This window comes from Oreochromis niloticus, linkage group LG2 (assembly GCF_001858045.2).
Source record: "Oreochromis niloticus isolate F11D_XX linkage group LG2, O_niloticus_UMD_NMBU, whole genome shotgun sequence".
NCBI classification, from domain to species: domain Eukaryota; kingdom Metazoa; phylum Chordata; class Actinopteri; order Cichliformes; family Cichlidae; genus Oreochromis; species Oreochromis niloticus.
Genome location: NC_031966.2, coordinates 6,536,305 through 6,558,720, shown reverse-complemented (window position 1 = coordinate 6,558,720; position 22,416 = coordinate 6,536,305). Strand labels below are relative to the sequence as shown.

General features: G+C 41.5%; 1 protein-coding gene across 5 annotated transcripts in view; it reads left to right on the top strand.

Annotated features, from left to right (window-relative positions):
* The window catches only part of glra1 (glycine receptor, alpha 1), a 124,032-nt gene that overhangs the window by 12,560 nt on the left and 89,056 nt on the right, over positions 1-22,416 (top strand). For 2 of the 5 annotated variants that reach the window (XM_005453220.4, XM_019363289.2), the window contains exons 2-4: positions 11,528-11,652; positions 11,945-11,956; positions 21,709-21,747. In XM_005453220.4, coding sequence (XP_005453277.1) covers positions 11,528-11,652; positions 11,945-11,956; positions 21,709-21,747 — 176 coding nt within the window. Of the gene's footprint in view, positions 1-11,527; positions 11,653-11,944; positions 11,957-20,793; positions 20,852-21,708; positions 21,748-22,416 lie in introns of those variants that run through there. The other 3 variants (XM_005453221.4, XM_019363293.2, XM_025909641.1) reach the window with 2 other exon arrangements.

Here is a 22,416-nt window from a genome sequence, read left to right as displayed (position 1 = left end):
TCAACTGCAAGAAAACAACAAGAAATGAAAAATCACATACAAATATCCCATTCACTCTCTGTATACAGCAAACCAGTCAGTAGATCAGTTTTTAAATGTTTATACAGACTCTGTTGATACTATTTTGACTCTGTCAGGAATGACCCACAGCCCACGCTTTGTGCCGTAACAATTACACAATCTGAAACTTGATTATTCTCGAGTTTGAGGTCAACAAAGCCAGACTCCCCCTCCAAGAGTTCACAGTGTCAGTGTAATTCAGCCTGAAGTGTCACCTCGCGCTACACGTCCGGGAAAAATGATCTTTGTGTCGACGGCACGCTGGTGTAATCTGTGACTAATCTGGTTGTCATCAGCCGAGCTCTGTGCTCGTTCACTGCTAATTTGGAAGCATTTCACACGGGTCTTATGCTTTTATTGTATCATCTGTGCAGCGAGGGCCATGCCCAACAACAGAAATTTGTTTTTCTCTAAGAGCTTGATCCGATCTCACTCCCACCAGTCGTTGTTGTAAAGAGGATTAAGCGCCGATTCGTCACGTTGCTGCAGGAATTATCGGCACAGAGATAATCTTTGATCCACCTAATTTGTTGTCACTGAGAACAGAACTGGATGTGTGACGGGTCTCAGAGTCCTGATGTCTTCTTATTGATCGGCATTGCTTCATTACAGTTTTTGGGAGATGCCATTATCGTCGTTGTCCACAGGCATTCTGACGCGTTCTCTGAACTGTTGACACTTACAGACAATCATCAGCTGACCGCACATGCTTTGTCATTCAGTCATGTGACTATTTCAACAGGAAAGCAACTTTTCAAACAGACAATAAGCACAACAGGGTGGACAATTAGTGTGATTTGAGCTCAGCAGTCACAGTAATCTCAGATCATGATATCAGTTATCATAATCATATGTACTCATTTTAACAAGAGGTATTTAATTAAAGGGGGATTTCACAGACTTTCACCAGCGAGTGTGAGAACACATTCCTGTACCAAGTGCCAAGTTCAGGGACCATTTTATTTCTACAGCACCAAATCACAAGTCACTTTATACTGTAAGGTAAAGACCCCACAGTGTTCATGGGCTTAAAAATGTCAGCACTTTAAAATGTGATCAATGTGTAAACAAAAAGAAAGTATTCTGTGGCACTGCCTAAATAAGCTAAATCGCACCAACTTGTGGGGTCGTTTATGTTGACTTGTTTAAGAGTACTTGAGGAGGATAAGTCATATTAAATGTACTTTATATAGATTCCTTCAGTCTGGCGGGAGCTGACTGTGTTGCGTTAATGATGGACGTGGAGCGTAACTTGGAAAAACAGAAAGCGAGTCTTTATTTGTGGCTGATAACATGGGTACACAAACAGTGTAAAGCAAACAGGGACGAAACTAAAATAAAGCCTAAACTGGAAGAAACTATGACAGGCTATGAAACAGGGACATGAACACGATTCGGCACAGGTGTATGGGAGAAACTATGAATAGTCAACGTGGACAAGAAACATGAACATAACCTGAGCAGAATCGTGAAAGGTTTAATCCTGATGTGACATGGTGGGTAAATACACAGACAATCCGACAAGGACAGAATGAAAACGCACAGACTAAATACACACAGGAGTTGATCAGGGGAAGTAGAAACATGTGGAAAGAGCTGACACAACTGAATATCATGACGATGATGAAAAGTAACACTAACCACAATGAACATAGAAACAAGACTTCCTACCGGGACATAACGGAACACCGACATGACACGAGCTTAACAACATGAAAAATTACATGTTTAGACACACAAGCCAACAAGAGAGACCAAGAGAGTACTGATAATAAAACACTGAGGACAAGACAGCCCCTATAATACAGAGAACAGGAACAGACTCGTAACTAAGAATACACAGAATAACCTAAACTAGAATTAAAACTCAAGGCTACCTGATAATAATACTAGAACTTAACATCCTTTCAATATGCCTAAGAAATCACAAATACAACAATAAAGTCAAAGTGCTGGGTCACAGACTCAGCCCCTGACAGATTCAGATTTCAGTATTCAGATACTGACCAAGTGTGTGTACACATACAATGAACTGAGCTCCCACTAGTTCTTTGCTCTCGGTGTAAATAACAACATGCACAGCTTATTTATGGTTGCAAAGATGTTGGAATATATGGATAATTAGTTACTATATGTCCAATATATGTAACCTGTAGTTTGGCACATTTTATCATTAAAAAAAAAGTTCTAAACCTTAACCTAAAAATTAATTTTACATACTGTTATGTGTCGAGAGCCGTCTCAGGTTTTGTGCTCCATACAAAACAGTTTACAGCAACGCTGTTTTCTGGCATCAGATCCACAAACCTGAACGTGAACACTGACCTGAGCCATTAATGATCACAAGACACTCAGCAGTGCTGTCTCTTTACTGGTCAAGCTTTTACAGAATCAACCATAAGTACAACATAACTGAAATAACGACTACATTTGAACTCAAACATTAACGATCCTGTGAGTCTCTGAATAAAATCTGTTAAATAACACAAGCATGCACAGAGTTACTCAGCAGTACGTGAGCCAAAAATACAGATGGATCAGTATAACTAAAAAACCTATAATGGTATAGATTAAGATAAAGCACTAATTTAAATTAGTCCACTGAGGTGGTGTGCAGCGTCAAATGTCAGTATGGAAATTAGATTCCACATCATCACTTTGAACGCAGTGGCATCTTATCGTTGATGAAGTGAAAGGTGAAAAAAAGGACTTGGATAAGAGTTTGACTGAGGACAGTGTTGTTCCCATGGAGTCATGTTTTCTCCTACTGCCATACAATTCCACAGAGATGATCACATTTACAGAAGTGTAAGAATCACAGCCTTAAATCTCAGTTTTGCCCACACTGTGTGCTCAGCCACAATTAGACACAAATATCACTGACAGATAATTAAAGTCAGCTAGGAGACACATTTGTAGATTAAAAGTTTGTAAACTGGATTTAAAATAACCTTCTTTAAAAAATATATAATCAGCGTATTTGCCATTCTTGAGAAGACTTCATTGTCTTGGCAGTGCAAAAACCGCTGCTGTATGATTTTTCATATTACTGAGGTTTGCCAAAAATTGTACTTGTTGCCCCTGAAAATCTTTAATTTGGCTGAAACAAAAGCAATAAAACTTTAAACTGTTATTTATTGGAAACATTTACTATGCAGGCGATCAATAACCAATAAATGTTAGAGAAGAGGCTGTTGAACCTTAAACCAGACTTTTACTTTCTATATCAATTTTGATTACACTTATTTCACATGGTTTAAATATGCTGTATTGCATTTAAAATATTATAAATATTATCATATTTAATTAGAATACTCTGTAGAGAAAGCACAGACCACTTCACCTTTTAAGAACTTTTTCAGATTCTCTGCAGATTTGTACTTTTCTTTGCTTTCCATGTCTCAAACATCAGATTCTGTCATGCTGCACATTTGGACAAATATTCGTTTTATAAGCTCGGTGACACAGTCTGTGTGAAGTTCTTCGACATGCGTGTCCGAGTGTTTCAGATGTGTCGTTTCTGCTGACTTTTAAATAAGGGAAAATGTCTTGGTGTTATTGATTACTGATGACTAAAAGGCCTGCAGCGCTTTTCCAAAGTCTTCATCTCATATTTAGGTATCAGTCAAACAAAATTCCATTGTGGAAGTTACGCACAGGCGACGTATGCTGAAGGTGACACGTGAATCATATGAAATTCAGAAAGACAGCCATCCCTCTGCTCGCTATAACTGCCCTTAAAAAATGATCATTATTGTCTCTTTGATCTGATGTGTTTCTCATATATTTCTGTGCATCACATCATTTCTCTTTTAAATTTTTTTATAAACCGGAGCTCAAACGTGACACTTTCTTCTGATCAGACTTTAAGGTGGGACACGCGCTCTGTGCACTGGCATTTAAAAATCGCAGGCTGGCCAAATTCGAGGGTTTGCAACTAAAGGTCAGAATTCCAGCCTTTAAAAGGCCACAGATGGCACAAATTCTTCATGTATCCTGTTCCTAACTGGCCCAAAGCAAGCCTCCATCAACATTTGCTCCCAGTGTAAAACTGTGCAGTCTGAATCACGAGGCAGCAGACTGAGTCAAAATCCCCCCACTCAGCCTGCAGGAGATGTCATTCAGTCCCTCCAACTGTAACCTGCCTCTGTGTGACTGACGTGTGTCCAGCTAAACCCGGCTGGACACACAGCTTACATAAACCAATGCAGGTTATGTGAGGAAAGGCCAAAAATAAGTTATTTTGTACGTCACGTCGTATTTACATGTCTTAAAGGTTTGTATCTGTTTGAACAGGAGACCATGTCACACTGACGGGTCAGAGACGGTGATATTTCCCTTCCCCAGATCATCCTTTTTAATATTTAAATAAACATTCAACATCTTACAGGGAAAGATTTCACACCTTACAAGTCAACAAAATACCAAGAAAGACCGATAAACCTAAAGCTAACAGGCTAGCAGGCTAACACAGTAACATGTCAGGTTAATCAGAAGCCTGGATGAGACTCATAATGTGACGCTTACTTAAACGTTTCACTCTGATCATCATCATCAGTCATGATTCTTCTAATATAATTATCTGTGTTGTGATAGACGATCATTATAACGTCGTCAGCATCGCTGTCATTTAACAGCAAAGCCCGTCAGAAAGGAAACAAGGCCTCATCCTTCATGTATGGGCAGTGTGGAAAATCATTAGGACAAAATTATAAGAACATTAGTGAGAGGGCTTTCGTACAGTGCCAACGTTTCACATCGTAATTTTTCTTTTTTAGAATTGTGTTTGATTCACAAACACTTGATTAATAAATTTTTTATTCACATTTTCCTATAATATTTCTTTTCATTAATTTATTTGTTAACTTCCTGTTTGCATTAAATCACCTGATCACAGTCATGTGACCACCGTGATTCTCTTAACTCAGTCACTCTGCAGGTGCTAGCTTTCCAGTCTTTGTAAGTACACCTGTTCCGCCCTGCTTACAGCTCCCAGTCACCTGACACACAGAGGTTATAGGAGCTTCTAACAGATAGTAGCAGAAATCTCTGCAAAGCCTCCACCTGAGCTTTCTTTTAGCCATTCGATTAGCAATCAGCTCTTGAGTTTCACATCAGCAGAAACAGAGATGGTCTCTTTTGATCCTTCGTTGTAGGTGTTTTACTTTTTCCTTGGCAAACTCTGTGTGCAGTTTGTTTGTGGACGTTAGTGTCCAGTGCTCAGGTCCACCTGCTGGGATGTGGTGGTCTGGCAGTTGAACGTGTGCAGAAACATGTTTGTGAACTGAGACTCACCTGTGCAGTAAAACTGATCCGGAGAAAGAACAGTGACAGTGCTAAATCACGTCGGCTCAGCTGACCGTGTGGAGACGCTGAATAACTGTTAGCAAAGGCATCATTAGTCTTCGGTTGGGGGGCTTCCCGTGTTTATGTGGTTAGGTTTCTTCATCACGGTGATTATCATTCATCAGGCCAACTTATTTCCATCCCTGTCATTAATACTCAGTTATGATCATTATAATGTCATTATCACCGTGAAGATTTATGATTATCAACAACACCGTGAACTACTGTCAGCAATTAACACCACAGACTGATGGAGAGTGTGTGTGTGTGTGTGTGTGTGTGTGTGTGTGTGTGTGTGTGTGTGTTGAATAGGTCATGTGACTCTGCAGGCAGCTTGGCCGGTTACCTAACAGGACAGGGTGACCTTAGTGGCTGGTAGCAGTGTGGACGGAGACAGTGTCCAAACTTCCCTTACTGCTCCTTGTACTAAACACACAAACATTTACAGACACAACCACACACACACAGAGACATATGCACACTCACAGATACACACACTCAGAGACACACACACACTGCCCCCCCTTCCAGCATGATTTGTTTTCCAGTGTTTTCACTGATGAGGGCGAGCTGGTTGAAGGTGTGTGTGTGTGTGTGTGTGTGTATGTGTGTGTGTGTGTGTGTGTGTGTGTGTGTGTGTTTATTTACTTCATCGTCATGCTTGTGTACACATGAGACAAGAACTAGTGAGAGATTTGTCCCTTTCTGTTTTGTTTTCCAATCACGGCTCCATCATAATTCCCGTCTTCTCCAGGCGGACTGCGATTCTGATCAGCAGTTTCCTGATAAAGCGACAGCGCCGACCGCATTACGTGTTTATGAATTGCTAATGCCGCTATTTATCATGCTGCACGACACGATTTACCATATTGAAAGTCACGGTTAGCGGTTTTACATTTAGAAGGTGAGCGTGATCGACTGTATCATCTGTCATTTTAATTTATGAGAGATTAATGCAGCGGCGGCGCACTCCTCCCACACACTCATCAGGAGCTACAGCTAATGGTTAAATAATCATCATGCTCACATTTACTATTCAAACTGTAAGTTTGGAAACAGGAAAGTCACAACAGACCGTCTGCTTAAATGACCCTTTGAACTCAGCTAACTCTGAAATGACAAGAAAACAGCCCAAAAAGTCCCGTTGCTGTTGCCCCACTTTGTCGTCTGGACTCGAGTTTCTTAGGAAATAATTTTGTCTATATTCAATCATATCCTGAGCTGGGATAAAGTCCTGGTGGCTGAAAACGAGCGCTGAATGTTTGAGTGCTGTAAAGTGGGAATGTTCCAGCAGCAAAATGAATTATTCCTCAGAAACAAAATCCATAACATCTACTCACTCTGAGAAAGTTTGGTCCGAGTCGATCCGTCATAAAACATGCATGTCATTAAAATTCCCATTAGGCCCTTTATTTATGTTAGGTTTAGGTTCAGACGTTCAAAGAGGAGTTTGGTCGGCTTGATCGGATACTTGAAATAAAAATAAAATTTAAAAGAACAAGTCATTAACATTTATTTTTCAGGGACCGGGTACAAAAAACAAAGATGAAACATTGTACCAGATTTAGCTACTAGCTTCATCCATAGTCCCTAAGCAGGTAAAAAATGTATTTTATTATTATTATTTATTCTATTTGTGTTTAGAGAGAAGTGAGATGATTGTAGTCTGACGCAAGCTCAGGAACGGTCCACAGTGACGTATTCACCATTTTTAACTATTTATATAGTAACAGTTAAACTGTCTGCGTGTTTGTTTATTTATTCATTAAAAATCACAAATGTTTTTTTGTTTTTTTTCTTGTAGCAATAATATGATCATTAGAGTGAGTCATGGACCGCTGCTGAACCTGGCCTTAAAACACGTGTGTCCACACGTTGCGCTGATATGATGGATTAAATGAAGCTGAAGGACACTTTTCTACACTTTGAGTGAAAATTAAGAACATTTTTTAAGCAAAAAGACCAAATAAAGAAAATAATAAGATTAAAATGACAAAGATACACACGGGACCAAAGAGAAGCAAAACAATCCAATCAGTCAATAAAACTAAAAACAAAGAATGAGTTGATGTACTGATAGAAAGAGAAAGAATACATAAATTAACAAGTAAAGATTATAAGAGGAACTATTTAATAAAAACTAACTAAGGCCTGATTCAGAGCTCTGCGGTGAGTCTTTGTAGAGGTATGATGTAACTACGACATCGTTGTTTTTCAAGTCGTTCTTATTTTACGTCTTATTTATCTCCCAGTCCTGTCCCGGTGTTTTATCTGCGGTGCCAGCCGATAGAAGCACATTAGATGCGGGGACCTTTTCCCTCCTGGGTCCTTGCTCTTCGTGGGCAGTCTTTCCGGGGGGACGGACATCTTTGTCCCTCACGTTTTTCCACTTCTTTGTACACTCTCATAGTTTCAGCAATCTCCCTACAGGAACTTACTGACACGTTTCAGTCCTTATTTTGATGCGATGTTTATTGTTCCTTTTGTTGAAATGATGATGGTTATTCTCTTACTGATAAACTTAAAAACTGCAATGAAAAGGTAGAAATGCACAGGAGGACTCGACGGTGCTGAACAGATGTGCAGTCACATTTCCAGGGAGGTGCACATCAGGTTGCGGGGTAGGGTTTCAGAGGGGCTTGCAGTTATGGCGAAGATTTTAGTTTGAAAGCAGAAAGCCCCGTGGTTCTGCGCATCCTTTACTGTTGGTACCTTAATTTCAACTTCATCGTTTATTTTTCTTTTGTGTATTATATCAGGGATATTTTTATATTCGAGCTATTTACTTTAACTGTAGTACTTTAACTTGTTTGCTTTTTTGTCATGGAGCAACCGTGACCACATAATTTCCTCTGGGATTAATAAAGTATTCTGATTATGATGTTCAGTGGTTAACCCCTTTACTGTCATGATAGGTGCTAGAAAATTGCTCACATGCTTTTATCTACTTTCTTAGGGACACTGACATGGAAGAAAGTGTATTTTTAGAATTTAATTAAAATAATTACACTTAAAAAAATCAAAAAATATGAATGAGAATGAAGAACAGAAACTAATAGTTACCCAGTCCTCATTCAGTCCTCATTGCTGATTAATTCATCGACTCATTAGGACAAAGCTGACACGGTGAAAGGTTTTCAGAGTTCTTCCCATGTCTTCCTGGATAACAAAGCTCATCGTGGAGCTGCGGTCAGATGAAGTGGGTCAGCTCAGCAGTGTATTTATAGCTCGGATCGCACTGCTGTCCGTGCTGTCTCTGGACCCAGCAGGAAATGATGCAATGAAATACAAACTGCACTACAAGTGGCCACTAATGCAGCTCCACTGTCGGGCCACGGGTCAGTTCAGAGTCACTGTCAGTTCACTTTCCATCGAACTGAAGCAGCCAAGCATTTCACTCCAAATCCAGAGGCGTGCCTTTCCACAGGGTTTAAACAGGCTGTGGCAGAAGAACTAAAAGCCACATCAATAACTAATAATCAGCTCGGAGTCACGACAGCTGGAAAAGCTGCAGAAGCTTGCATTTGGTGCTCAGATCTGAAATATCCAAAGTTTTGGAGATATGTTGTTTTATAAAGTAAGGATGTTTGGAAGGCTTCAAGAGTGGGAAACAGATTTTTGGAATCTTTTAGAATGTAATTGTGATTTTTTACATGTACGAGTTTCAGATAGTCCTATCCTAAATACAGATTTTTCTTTCCAGATGAGAAGCTCTTTACCTTACACTATAAATTACCCTGAGGCAACTGTTGTTGTGGTTTGATGCCATATAAATTGAAGTGAGATTTTGCAGACTGACTCACTTTGATGGTCTGTGCCTCTCAGTTCATCCTCTAGCTTCCTTTAAATCCAGCTTTCCTCTGATTGGCCTCCTCTTGCAAACAAAGGTTTGAACAGCAGTGCGTTCACAGAACTTTGTGTCTGATAATATTATGAAGATACCGCCTGTGGGTGGCATCATGCAGACCCCACAGTTTTTACTGCAGCCTGCAGCTTTTTGTACCAGTGCCTGAGGCAACTGTTTTTTATTTTTTTATTTGATGTTATATAAATAAAATTGAATTGAACTGAACTTGTACGCACACTGACCTCATCATTAGAAATTTCCTCACCGCCATTATGAGAGAACTAATATGACAGAAAATAACAGAAAGCATAATAGGCCCCTTGTTGTTTAGATTTAAGCTCTGAGTTAGGAATGCTCCCCTGCAGTAAAATGCTGAGTATATTTTCAGGCCTCACAGTGGGAAGTTTAATGACTTGGACTTTTTGCCACAGTTGTAGGTAACGAACACAGCTCATCTTCATTTCATTAAATGCAGGAGCGTTTATGTCCCAAGCTGCACTGACATTTACTATATCTGTCAAGACCAATATTTTCAGCTGGGTCACCACGGTGATCCTCATGGCAGCAGGAGAGCCGCTTGGTGCCCGTTTGTCTTTCTTTGATGTGCCGTAGCTGTTCGCTTTGGTTTTTAGCGCAGTCCATCATCGTCTGTGTGTTCAGCGTTATTGACTGTTTGCTCTGGACTCGTCGTATGTCTGTGGGCTCAAGGCTGGGGATTTGGCATTATGCAGAGAGCATCTAATGAGCATGATGAGCTTAATAAGGTAAAGAACTGAACTGCAAAATCAATGGGAGCTGGTTAAGTGAATCAGAGCATTTGTTTGAGTAACAACTTCATGAAAAGAAAAAAGCATGTTTCTAGTAGCCAGGCGTTAAATTCACAGACTGTAAAGTTTTAATTAGTCAGTTTTTAATTAAAATAGATAAAACGAAATGAAATCAAATGAGGATAAATTTAATTTGATTTGAATCTGTGGTGTGGCCGGCAGCTGCTTTATGCCAGCAGGGATAACCGTCAGAGGACCAAAGGTGATTTTTAAGATATTTGATTTAATCATTTATTAGTGTGATCTACCTCTTTGTTAAAATGAACAACAACAACAAAGAATCTGCCTGTCAGCTTTTTCTCACACGGGTACATTTTAGTGTCTTAAATCTCTTTGATCTTTCAGAGATGTAGATTAGAATCACAAATGAACGTGTTTTGTTACCAAATTTGTTTAAACTAGAGTAAAAGATGTGTTCTCAGGCCATCGACAGCTCAGACTTACATGTGAGTACGTACGTTGGGGCTTTTCGTACACTTCAGCCATGCTCTGGTTCTTTCGTCAGATTTCCTTGTAACACATGACAGCCTGTGTTCATGGCATAACGACTCGTGATGGCTGCTTTTCATCAGTGTTTGAGAAACATCATGTTTGGGTGAAAGTGCACCAACTTGTGATAATTCTTTTACGGTGATGTGGTCATTGAAATGATGAAATGAGGTTCACGCAAAGTCTAAGGAGCTTGGAAAGAAAAGCTTCCGGACTACTGTCAATTTCTTGAAGACGTTTCATCTGAGAAGCTTCTTCAGTTCTCAGAGCAACTGGTGGAGAATCCCAGAGTTTAAGAATTTTGGACAGAGAAGACAGATGGTTTGAAAGAGGAATGTGAATGACCATCTTTGAACAGAGGGTGGGGCTTATGACACTGACTCTCTGCCATCTATAATCCAGTTTTGAGATCTCTTCCCAGATGCCTTAACGCCCACTCACATCCTGGGCCATTTGACCTCAGTAAATCACATGATAGGGTGGGACTAGGCTTCACTATGGATTCACCCGAAACCCTGGCCGATTGTGACCTACACCCATTTTCACACCTTGGCTCGTGTAGAGGTAGAGGATCAATCCATGACCCTCTTGGGGGGACATTCCCATAGGGCTTAAAATCTGGGACTCTCCACCATTTGCTCTTGGAACTGAAGGAGCTTCTCAGATGAAATGTCTTCAAGGAACTTAAAGAAGTCCAGATGCTTTTCTTTCCAAGCTCCTTAGACTACGATGACCTGGATGACTAAGAACCTTTACAGACATGTCTGCCAGTTAAAGGTTTGGATGGGAGGGTGTTATTGGAACAGAGTTTATGTAATCTTTGGGGTTAATCAGGCTCTTTTGGATCATTTACATGAAACGTAACTGTTTGTTTGTTTGTAACACTGCGAGGCTGCATAAAACTGTTGGGATCCACCATTCCTCTCTTGCTGACCATATCTACCTTTTTCTCTTCTAGCTTGGCAGCATCCAAAGAAGCTGCAGCAAGGAAAGCTGCCTCCCCGATGCCACCGTCCGAATTTCTGGACAAGCTCATGGGCAAGGTTTCGGGGTACGATGCCAGAATCCGACCAAATTTTAAAGGTAGGCGTTGCCACCAAGACTCAGTCGGATAAAACGGGAATGTAGCCAAACATACCCTGAAAAGACCTGCACTGTGTCTGCATTTTATTACCTTCTCTAAATGCCTGTTTAGCCAAGTTTAGCCAAGAATGTCACCAAAGAAAAAAAGGTTTGTATTTATTAGCTTCACTGAAAAAAGGAAAATAATATGTTTAGACATCGATGTTGCTGAAACTTTGTTGCTGTATATTTAATCACTTCAATGTCTCTGTGTGTTCTCAATTTGTCGATCTCCTATATTTGCCCTTTGCAGTATGGAACAAAGGTAATTCTTCCCACGGCTCAGTTTAGGTGTCAGACCCCAACCCCCCCACCCCCACCTTTTTTTCCCCTAACACAAGTCCAGCCTTGCACTTTTACCCACAATCAGATGGTAAGATGACAGAATCCCCAGTAAGGACTTTAGTAATCACAAAGCTAGTTGGCTACATTCCTTGGTATCCACACAGTATCCTGAGTGCTTGTTTTGGTGGTCAAGGTAATGTGCCTCTCTCCCATGAGTGTGCTGCTGACCATGACTTCATGATGATGATGATGATGATGATGATATAGTTTTAAGTGACCTCCCTGAATGGAAGCCCCCATAAAGACACATGTCAGAGGTTTCTACTTTAAACCTTCTTGCATTAGGAACACAGACTGGACATGAGAGAACTGGGGCAGCCCTCTGTATCCACCAAAGTCTATGACTAATGCAATGGGTTAAAAATACATTTACAGCATCTTTAAGCATCTGAACAGACAGACAAACTGATTTCCCCTCGTGCTTTTCTGACATTTAAGCCTTGCTGCATGTTTAAAACTGCCAGAACTGAGATTTTATAAAGTGGATGTGAGAAATTTCTAATGGCTTCCGTTTAGTTTATCGGGTCATGTGTACAAAATATTGGTACCCCGGTGATATTCCAGCTTTTATCAACACGTCTTCTTTAAGTATTAACCTTTAATCACCTGTTACAACATGTGCCTTACTTGGTATATATGGCTGCCAAAGCATTGCTACCCTTGGCACCTTGCAGTCCAGACAGTAAATCTTGTCCTACTGTCGTCACTTAAAGGATGAAGATTGGTTCAAACGTTAGTGAGAGGTACGCTCAGTTCCCCTCCAAGTCTGATCAGAAGCAGAGCAGTGGGATGTGTAACAAGTTCGAGTCTTACCTGGCAGCAGTTTGGTCTGCAGGAGGTTTAACATGAACCTCAAAAGCACATGGGAACCCATCCACCAATCACCGCACGTTTTAGGCGCTGTCCAAGTTTTAGTGAAAAGTGAACCTTTTCAGGTTATTATCAAGATTTGTCAAACCATTAATTAATAATTATAAATATCTAAATGGCCCTTACACTTGGCTCAATTTGATCTGATCTGTTTTATGTAAAATGGTTGTGATCAGATCAGCGTGTGTGTGTGTGTGTATGTGTGTGTGTGTGTGTGTGAACAGAGCTTCACAAAGGTATGAGACCATCTGTCAAATATTTTAGAAATGTTAAATAAAAATAACTAAAACTCATTTTTACTGTTCAGGGATGCAAAATAATAATGTGCTTTACTGCTTTTTCAAAAACTGTAAACTTTAAAATTCATTGATAAGATATTACATGATTATATTTTTAATTAAAGAACTTTACATTAAAACTTTACATTAAAACTTTAAAAAACAGGAAGCTCTCAGAGAGCTTCCCGATATGAGGCGGCTCTCATTCTTTTCTTTGTTCTTTTTAAACATACTTTAATAAACCCACTGAAACACATTTTAATGTACCCTACTAAAATTTTTGTATAATTATAATTTTTTTTTTATATGAATATAGTATATGTGTAGTATTTATTTCATGATTTATTCATATTTTAAATGTTTTGTAATAAACACCAAGTGTATTTTGTTTTATAATATAAATATATTAATAAGATAAACCTGTTCGATTAAAAATATACATAAAACAAGTCCTAATAAAATAAATGTTTCCAACACAAACAAGATTGACATTGAAAAGATGGGAGTAAGAAACATAGTTTTAAATAACTCCATAAATCATTATTATAACTTTGACCACATCAGTTTGTTGACCTTGAAGGAGAGGTCAGAGGTCAAATGTGATGTGACGTTTTAAACCTTTAGATGTTAAGATGAGAATATTTTAAGTTATTAGACTTTTTGTCAGTTTCCCACCAATAAATCATGAATCTGACCTTGAAAAATTGTTTTTTAACATGAGACTTCATTTGAATTCATTCTAGACAGAAACACAAAAACGCTGCGACACACAGAACCTGCCTGGTCCATTCAGGTCAACCGTGGCATAAACCACTAATTTGTTGGTGGTCCAATATATTTGTTAAGCACTCTGCTTGTGTGTGTGTGTGTGTGTGTGTGTGTGTGTGTGTGTGTGTGTAATATAGTAAGTGGCATGTTATCTGCTGGGGTAGAAAGAAGGTTCGCCTTCGTCTTTTCAATAACCTGAAAAGATTTCTGCCGTTCACTTCTCACCCAGATGTTTTCTGGGATCTCTGGCGGTGATCAAACCTGGAGGGATGACGTACGTTACCTAACGCTGCCTGCATCAGGTCAGCATGCGATGCTATTTGTCTGCTGCTCTGCATCTGCCCGTCGTCTCTAAATCAGAAACAGGTGAAACCTAAAGGTGTTGCTAATATTTTGTACACTGAGCACACAGGTACACAGAATGTGCACAAGTGAATCACAGCTTTGTTTATGAATGCTGCCATGGAGCTTCTCTCTTCTTCTTTTTTTCTTTGCTGAGCCCATAATGGTACGACCCATTATACGGTGATCTGTGTGAGCAGGATATCTCAGTTCATGCAGGACAGAGTTGAGAGGAGCGGAGGGTTTTCACTGTGACTAAGTGCGCATTATTAAACCTGCCGTGGCTGCAGAACGGCCGACCTGCCGAGGGTTTGCTCAGGTGTTTGTCGCAAGTCAATTTTGGAGATCATTTCTGTTTTTTTAATTTGATTTCTCCTCAGCTCTGCTTGGCAACACTCCCGCGTGATTTACTGAAGCTAGCACTGCACTGACCTTTACAAATCAGGATTTAAACAGGCCTGTGTGGCAGTTATTTGAATTTATAGCTTTAATCTTTTTTTCCTTCTTCTAATGCGATGTAATAAAAAATTTTAATGCAGATGAAATTACTCTCCGGCGCTGTGCCGCACACGCACAGAATAATAAGAGTCCCAGTGTCCCCTGTAACACAGACACGTTTATTTAAATGAGCTCAGATGTTCTCAAACGGGTGCGATACTTTCTGTTTTGGGGTAAATTTGTAACGAGCGCAGATCTGTAATGAAGATACGTATGGACGAGGAGGAGGAGCCCATCTTTTATATAATGTGCTCAGCTAATTGTGTCAGGGGCCGTCGTTAGCAGACAGCTCGATGTGAACTTCCAGACTCTGTCATGGTTGTCAGGTCGACAGAGTAACATAGCGTGATCTCTCCGACTTGCTCATTCATGCAGTCTTTTGTGTGTAAGTGTGTGTGTTTGTGTGCGTCCCTTACCAGCCGACTACACCCCTGCATTAATCACACCCATGAAATAAACAGCTTGACAGCTCGGCGGCCTCGTAAACTCGGGGGGAAAGAAACAACAACAAAAAAAAATGTACTTGCACAGTAGGGGAATCAGGCAGGGAGCAAAAAAAGAACTAGAATAGCACGGCGGGTATTATAATAAAAATAATCATCACCATAACAGGCTAAGTGGGAACACTTTAATAAGTGACGTGTCTGTAATGATGTGACATTCAGCACACGGATCGCTCGAACGTGTTTCCTTAGAAGATGTCAGATTGGGTTGTACACGTCACAGCTTTTTAAGGAAGGGATCCTTCAACTAGCATGCTTCTCAGCTGCTGTAGTGGAAACATCACCGTCACCTGTGCACATTCTCCAACACGGTGAAGACACACTGATAACTGTGTATTACCCTGAGAACACACCGGGTGCATCACACAGTTTCATTTTGTCTTTTGCACAATTTCCAATTTAGACCAGAACAAAGTTTTGTTTTTTTTAAACTAAAACCAGCAGAAGTGAACACATGCAGAGCTGCACAGCTATGAAACAAGCTGCCCGAGGAGGTCGGGTCAGTGCCTGAGGCGACTATGGCTCAGGAAGCAGAGTGGGGTGGCCACCATTTGAAAGGTCAGTTGTTCAAACCCCGAGACCATCCAGGTGACATCAGGCGGTCAACACAGTGAACCCCAAACTGGTCCTGAAGCATCCATCAGAGCGAGAGTGAGAAGGATTTGTGTGGTGCAGGATGGATGGACGAGCCTTGTAGTGTGAAGCACTTAGAGTGGAAACACACTAGATTTAGCTTCACTGTTATATTATTTATATGAATCCATTTTGGTGTCATTTGTCTTTTTTTAATATTGACCTGCTTTTCAAATATCTTTTTGTTTCTTGTTGTGTACCACCGTTATTTTACTGAATGGAACGCCACATGCTGTTTGAGATATTCTGTCTACAGTAAAACTGATGTCTATTTTATGATGGGGAACATAGGAAATGTAAATCTAAATTCACAACAAACTGAGGTTATTGTACTCTGGATGGCGTTACCTTGGCCTCCAGTAACACTGTGAGGAACCTTGGAGTCATTTCTGACCAGGATAGATCCTTCAATGCACATATTAAACAAATATGTAGGACTGTTTTCTTCCATTTGTGCAATGTCTCTGAAATGAGAAACATCCTGTCTCAGAGTGACGCTGAAAAACTAGTTTGTGCATTTATTACTTCTAGGCTGGACTGGTGTAATTTCTTAGTACTTACTGGGATTAAAAAGAGATATTTATCGTCCCTTCATTGACCTTGCTGATCTTGGTTGTTTCCAGAAATACATTTAAATTCCTTCTCACATCCAAAGTCCCGAAAGACGCATCATATCCAGGGCCCCTCCTAGTACAGTTACACCCCATTAGAGCACTTCACTCTCACACTGCAGGCTTACTTGTTGTTCCTAGAGTATTTAAAAGTAGAATGGGAGGGAGAGCCTTCAGTTTTCAGGCCCGTCTTCTGTAGAACCAGCTTCCAGTTTGGATTCAGGAGACAGACACTATCTCTACTTTAAAGATTAGGCTTCAAACTTTCTTTTTTGCTAAAGCATATAGTTAGGGCTGGACCAGGTGACCCTGAATCCTCCCTTAGTTATGCTGTAATAGGCATAGGCTGCTGGGGGATTCCCATGATGCAATGGGTGTTTCTTCTTCATTCACCACTGCTGCATGTCAGAAATAGTCTTTTCCCTCCTATTTTTCTTGTTTTCTTGTTTGTGGGCTCCCCGTGCTCCTCTTTTTCCCTTCTACACAGCATACATGCTCATCCAATTAGCACCAGCCATGCTAATTTTGCCACAGTAGATGGAGGGCAGGAGGGGACAGGATGGGGAAGTGATGAGATCTGCCCCGAGCTATGACTATGGCAGCACGAGAGGAAATTCCAGTGATCCGGTGCAGGGGTCCAGTGTATGGGCAAAAAGCTTCCAATTGATTTAGCGGGTTCCTCTGCTGGAGAGAGGAGAGCAAGCACTTGTGACACATTCAGGACGAGCTGTTTATAATCCATGACTTCATCCTACGTTCCTTTCTCTTTTCCTGCTTTCTCAGTTTTTACAGTGTTTCATTCAAACTTCACATCTGTCTTTGCCTTTTCTTTATTTCTGTCTGCTGCTTATAGCTGTGTTCTTAATTTTTGCTTCTGTATTAGTTTCCTTGCTCATCACACATCATTTGGTCTTATTTATTTCTGCATAGCGATCAGATCTTTTATTTTATTCTCTTATATTTTATTGTTCATTTTTCTTCCCTCTTCCTTTGATTTTCCTCATCTCTTCCTGCATATCCATTTCCCTTATTTGTGGTTGAAAGACAAGTTCATTAAAAAAGAAATTGTCCCCTATTTATCTGTTTAGCCCTCCTTTATTTTAGCAATCTGACTCTTGAAACATTTGCTCAGGTGAGCAGGTAGCAGGTGAGGTCATACAGGAGGGTTTTTTACTTCCTGAGACAGCAGCACCGAGCCCTTCTGATGTACTACCCCGGTAATGAATGGCCACACGGCGCCGTGGAGATAAAAGAGTGTGTATGAGAGGGAGAGATGGGGGGTTAGCGAGGGAACCAATGAGGGAGAGGAGGGTTTGTGTAATTCTTCTTGTGTCCGAGTGTGTGTCTTCGTGCGCACTTGATAAATGGCGCCAACTACAGCTGCGACTCTCCTCTCCCTCTCTGCCATAACCTTGTCCTTCCTCATCACTCAAGCCGAGCAGCAGCAAGGGCAATGACTCGGACCGAGCTTCTGGTTTCAGGCTCGACCTGAACAGGCCGCTGGCGAACCAAACTCCCCCCGCGTCTGCAAGGCAGGGCTTTTTGCCTGAGAAGACACTGAGTGTGTCACCAGCTTTAAAATCCGTGTGCGCTTCAGCAGGTTTTCATCTTCTGCACTCTTGAGCGGCCCCCGTTGTTGCTTCATAGCTCGAGTTTGCTCCTTGAAACAGTCCTTTTATTTTGTTTGGCAAAGCTCCCTCCTCCTGATATCAAAAACCAAAATCATCAAAGACCTCTCACTGAAAAATCATCACTGGGTCACTTTGCTTCTGAGCTCGGTGGTCCTGAGTAAATATGCACAGAGGACGAGAGATTCTTTTCTTTCTCCTCCTCTCTTTGTCCTTGCACAGCTGGAGGAGCTGTTGCTGCACAAAGCTACACAACTCTTTGCTTCTCTTGTGTTGTGCGACTCCCTCCTCCTCCTTCTCTCCTTGCTGGGGTTGAACGTGCCGAGGTGGGACTTTAGTTATTAGCTGTCGGAGCTTGACGTTCATTTGGTGTTATCAGCACTTGTTTAATGGCTACTTAATGGGATTAATGGGCATAAGGTAATGAGCGTAGGATGGAGGAATGGCTGCGGGGGAAAAAATGGATGGGAGAGCGAGTGGGGGGAGAGAAAGACAAAGAGAAAAACACAAATGGCCGACCAAGTTGGAGGGATTTGCCCACGATGGGAGATTAGGAAGAAGTGCAGAAGTGAAATGCAGGGTGTCGCACAGAACAGATTTGTGCTCGCTTAGAGCTGGAACTCTGATGCTAACACAGTTCCCAGCGGACCCAGTGTTCCTCAGTTATGTATTACACTTGCAGCAGTCTTGAATAAGCAGCTCTGGGATGCAAACTACAATATCTACACCCTCCTCTTTTTTCTCAACTCTACAAGGATGCAAGCGCTGAAATCTGTTCGGGTGAGTGGGCATTCTTGCCCAGAGGAAGGTCTCGTGGCTCTCTTAGTAGTCAAGGTAACGGCCCTCTCCTTTCCAAGCCAGGAAATTTGGATGAGGGATATATTGCAAGGAGCGAGGAAGTTTAATGTCGTCACAGAGGTGACTCTCCCCAGAGTTATGACAAAAATATTGATCACGGTTGAGCGTCTAGCAGGAGGAGGCAGAACGGCAAGGGCAGCAAAGAGAGGAATATTGAATGGGATGGCGAGGGCACCAAAACGGACCGAGAGGAGTCTAAGAGGTGGAGGAAAGAGGCGAATGAGAGTGCTTGGACTAATTTCTGCAGTCAAAAGTTTAAATCTGTTCATTATCGTGAGCCGAACAGGAAATGATCAAGCTGGTAATTAGAGCACTGTCAAATGAGCCATGTTGTCGAAATGAATGAATTCCCCTCCTCTTCTGTTTGCTTTAAATAGCTCACATTGTTGTTGTTTCTTCTTGATCCTCAGATAGCAAAAACCTTCTTCTTAGCTTCAGGCTGCACACAGCCACTCTGAGATGTGTAAAAGGATTCGATGGGTACATTACTCTGTCTTCCTCCCTCTGCAGTCCACCGGTCCGTGGCTAATAAGTTTATAAGGAGAGGAATACTGCCTTATAAAGGGCCATTCGGTCCTCCTGCGCCATCCCGTCGCACCTCTAATTACTAGCCAGAGGAAAAAAGGTTTAAGCCCACCAAATCCATTTAAATAGCCTGATGGAGAGGTTGGCATGTAATTGTTCACTTCCGCCACACAATCGGGCCGCGGGCTGCTGTTCTCGGGCTTTACGTGGCAGATGCGTCCAACATTCGGCTGATGGAGGGAGCCTGGGGTATAAAGTAGAGAGAAAAGCATTCGGGGGAAACCCTGTATTTGTCTGACAAAGCATCTTTGCTTCGAACGCAGAGGCGAGCTTTTTTCCTTTCCTCGGGTTTCGTTTCTGTACCTCTGCTGCAAAGCCAGGAGAATTGATTGTACACAGTGCTAGTAATTAGCTTGCGTTACGAGATCCCCTCTGCTGGCAAAGCAAAAGTCCAAAAAAACCAAAGCTGCTGTGGTATTAATGCCAGGATCAGGTGCTCAGATGTTCGACAGGCCGCCTGGCCGCGGGGCTAAGCCTGGGCTTAGCCCTGACACGGAGAGACTGTCGTGCACAGAGGAGGGAGGAAAAATTGCCTTTGGTGGATTCGGGCAGATTATAGAGTTAAAGTCACCTGTCTACAACAGTTCATGGTCACGACGAATACTTTCCATCTATCTTAGAAGCCATTTCCCTTTTTTTTCAAGCTGACAGTGACAGATTACAATATCGCTTGCAGACTTCTACTGGGTGTAGTTGCCATCCTTCACATTGGCAGTTGTCAAGTACAGCAAAGCAGGATGGGCCCGGTTTTCTCAGTTCAGTGCAGTTCAGAGACAAAATAGGACATCGATCAACAAACGTGAGCTACGAAAGGAAGACAATCTCCTCGGCGTGTATCGATAGGACGTTTTGTTGGCCTCTGTTCATAATTCTGAGTAACTGGAAGAGAAAATGTGTAGTTATAAATAGTTTGAAAAGAAATGTGTTTGTTGTTGAGTGCATGAGAACTGTTTAATACCTGAAGGTTGACTCTGACGTTATGTCTGATTTGGAAGTCTGTGATTTGCAGAAAATTAGACGGCTTGGTGTTAAATCACAGTTTAGCCTGCGGCTGTGAGGATGTGCTGATGAAGAAAACCTTTACTTTGTTTCCTTTCTTAAACTTTTTTAGACCAATCCGATGAGCCGCTGACGTTCAGTGGCACATCGGGCAAAGTCTTTGTCTTTCCAAGGGCGAACGGGGAAAGACCTCGGAGCAATGAATCGTTCGGCTTTAACTTCTGATTCCTTGACATTAGCAGGTTGGCATTTTTCCACTATCAATCAGCCTTGTGCAGACTAAAAGTTCTCTTTCTCAGCTACAATATAATGTGGCCCGTTTGTGAGAGGCTGTTACATTCTTGGGGGGTTGAAGTAGGACCTTTTGACATCCAGATGGGCTCCATTTCAGCCAAATGACTTCATATTAATAGGAAGAATTGGAATTACATCTCAGATTGGCGATCATTTATCCGTACCTTTGGGGTTAGCGCCATTTCTGTTGCCAGTCGAATTATCGATGGGGACGGAGAATCGGCTGCTTTGTTTCATTCGAATTGTTGTGAAATGTGTAAGTCACCGTCTACCCGTTGCCCAAAATTACCGAGGTCAAAAGCGTCCAGATAAGGGAAAAATCCAAATGAAGCCAGTTTGACATGTAGTCTTTGCACCTCCCCGCCCTCCTCCTCTTCCTCCTCTTTCTCTATGGCCTCTTGCATCTCCTGTAGTGCATTTTGCTAGTTTTACTTCAGCTCCTCTTGACAGAACTGCATTGCAACTCTCCTCCTCTTCATCTCAGTGCATCGCCTCTCCTGTCCTGCCCGCTGCAGTATGGCAGTAGATTGTTTCTCTACAGTCTCATGCATCCCTCCTTCCTGCTATTGCCTTCACAGTATGTTGCCCCCCTCTTCCCGCCCTCCCCAAGTCTCCCCCGCTGCCACACACTCACCCCGGCCGAGTGTTGGCAGAGTGTTGCGACACCGTAGATAATCGAGCCTTGCTGTCTTGTTCGCTCCTTGATAGACAACGCGGTTGTTTTCCTTAACCAGGACAAACAACGTGTAGTTGGTAACGTGTTGTTAGTATATGCTGTGTTTAATTCTCATCTTTTTTTTATTAGACCCCAAAGGCTCCAAAAATGAAGCTACTCACAAGAAAGGTACTTTCCCTTTTCCTGTTTCTTTTCCCCTTTTTTCTACTTTCTACTTCTGCTCTTCCCTCACCACCGTTTGTGATCGTTTGTCTTTAATGCAACGACGAGGCATTTTCCAGATGTTGACACCATTAGGAACATGAGGGAAATGCTTTTTGGTTAAACTGTGGAGATGTTTTGCTGGAGGTTTTATCAGAAAATGTCTAGAAATAACTAAGAAAACTGCATTTCAATATATCTGAAATATTTTAGGTGTGCACTTTTGACCTGACAGATGTTTTTCCTTTAGTGTCAGCCATGATTGTTTGCAGACGGTTGTGTCTGGCAATAGAAAACCTTTTTTTTTCTAGACAAATGTAGACACTCTGGTGATCACACCAGCAAACCTGTACTTCCCCTAGTGTTTGGCTTTAAGTAAACTGCATTCATCACAGCACTATAAGAACAGTTTGTACTAAATGACAAAGACATGGAGCCACTCAAAAAATGGACTTTGTCTGAGACAAGAAAACTGTCAGTTTTTAATAGTATGTGAACTTTCACACTTGTGTTTTCATATCAGTGAACTTGACGTTCATTCAGAGATACACAACCAGCATTAAAATTTCACACAGAACATTTTTAAGGTGTTTTTCCAAACTCAGCTACAAGAATGATTTATTTTTATCATCCTTG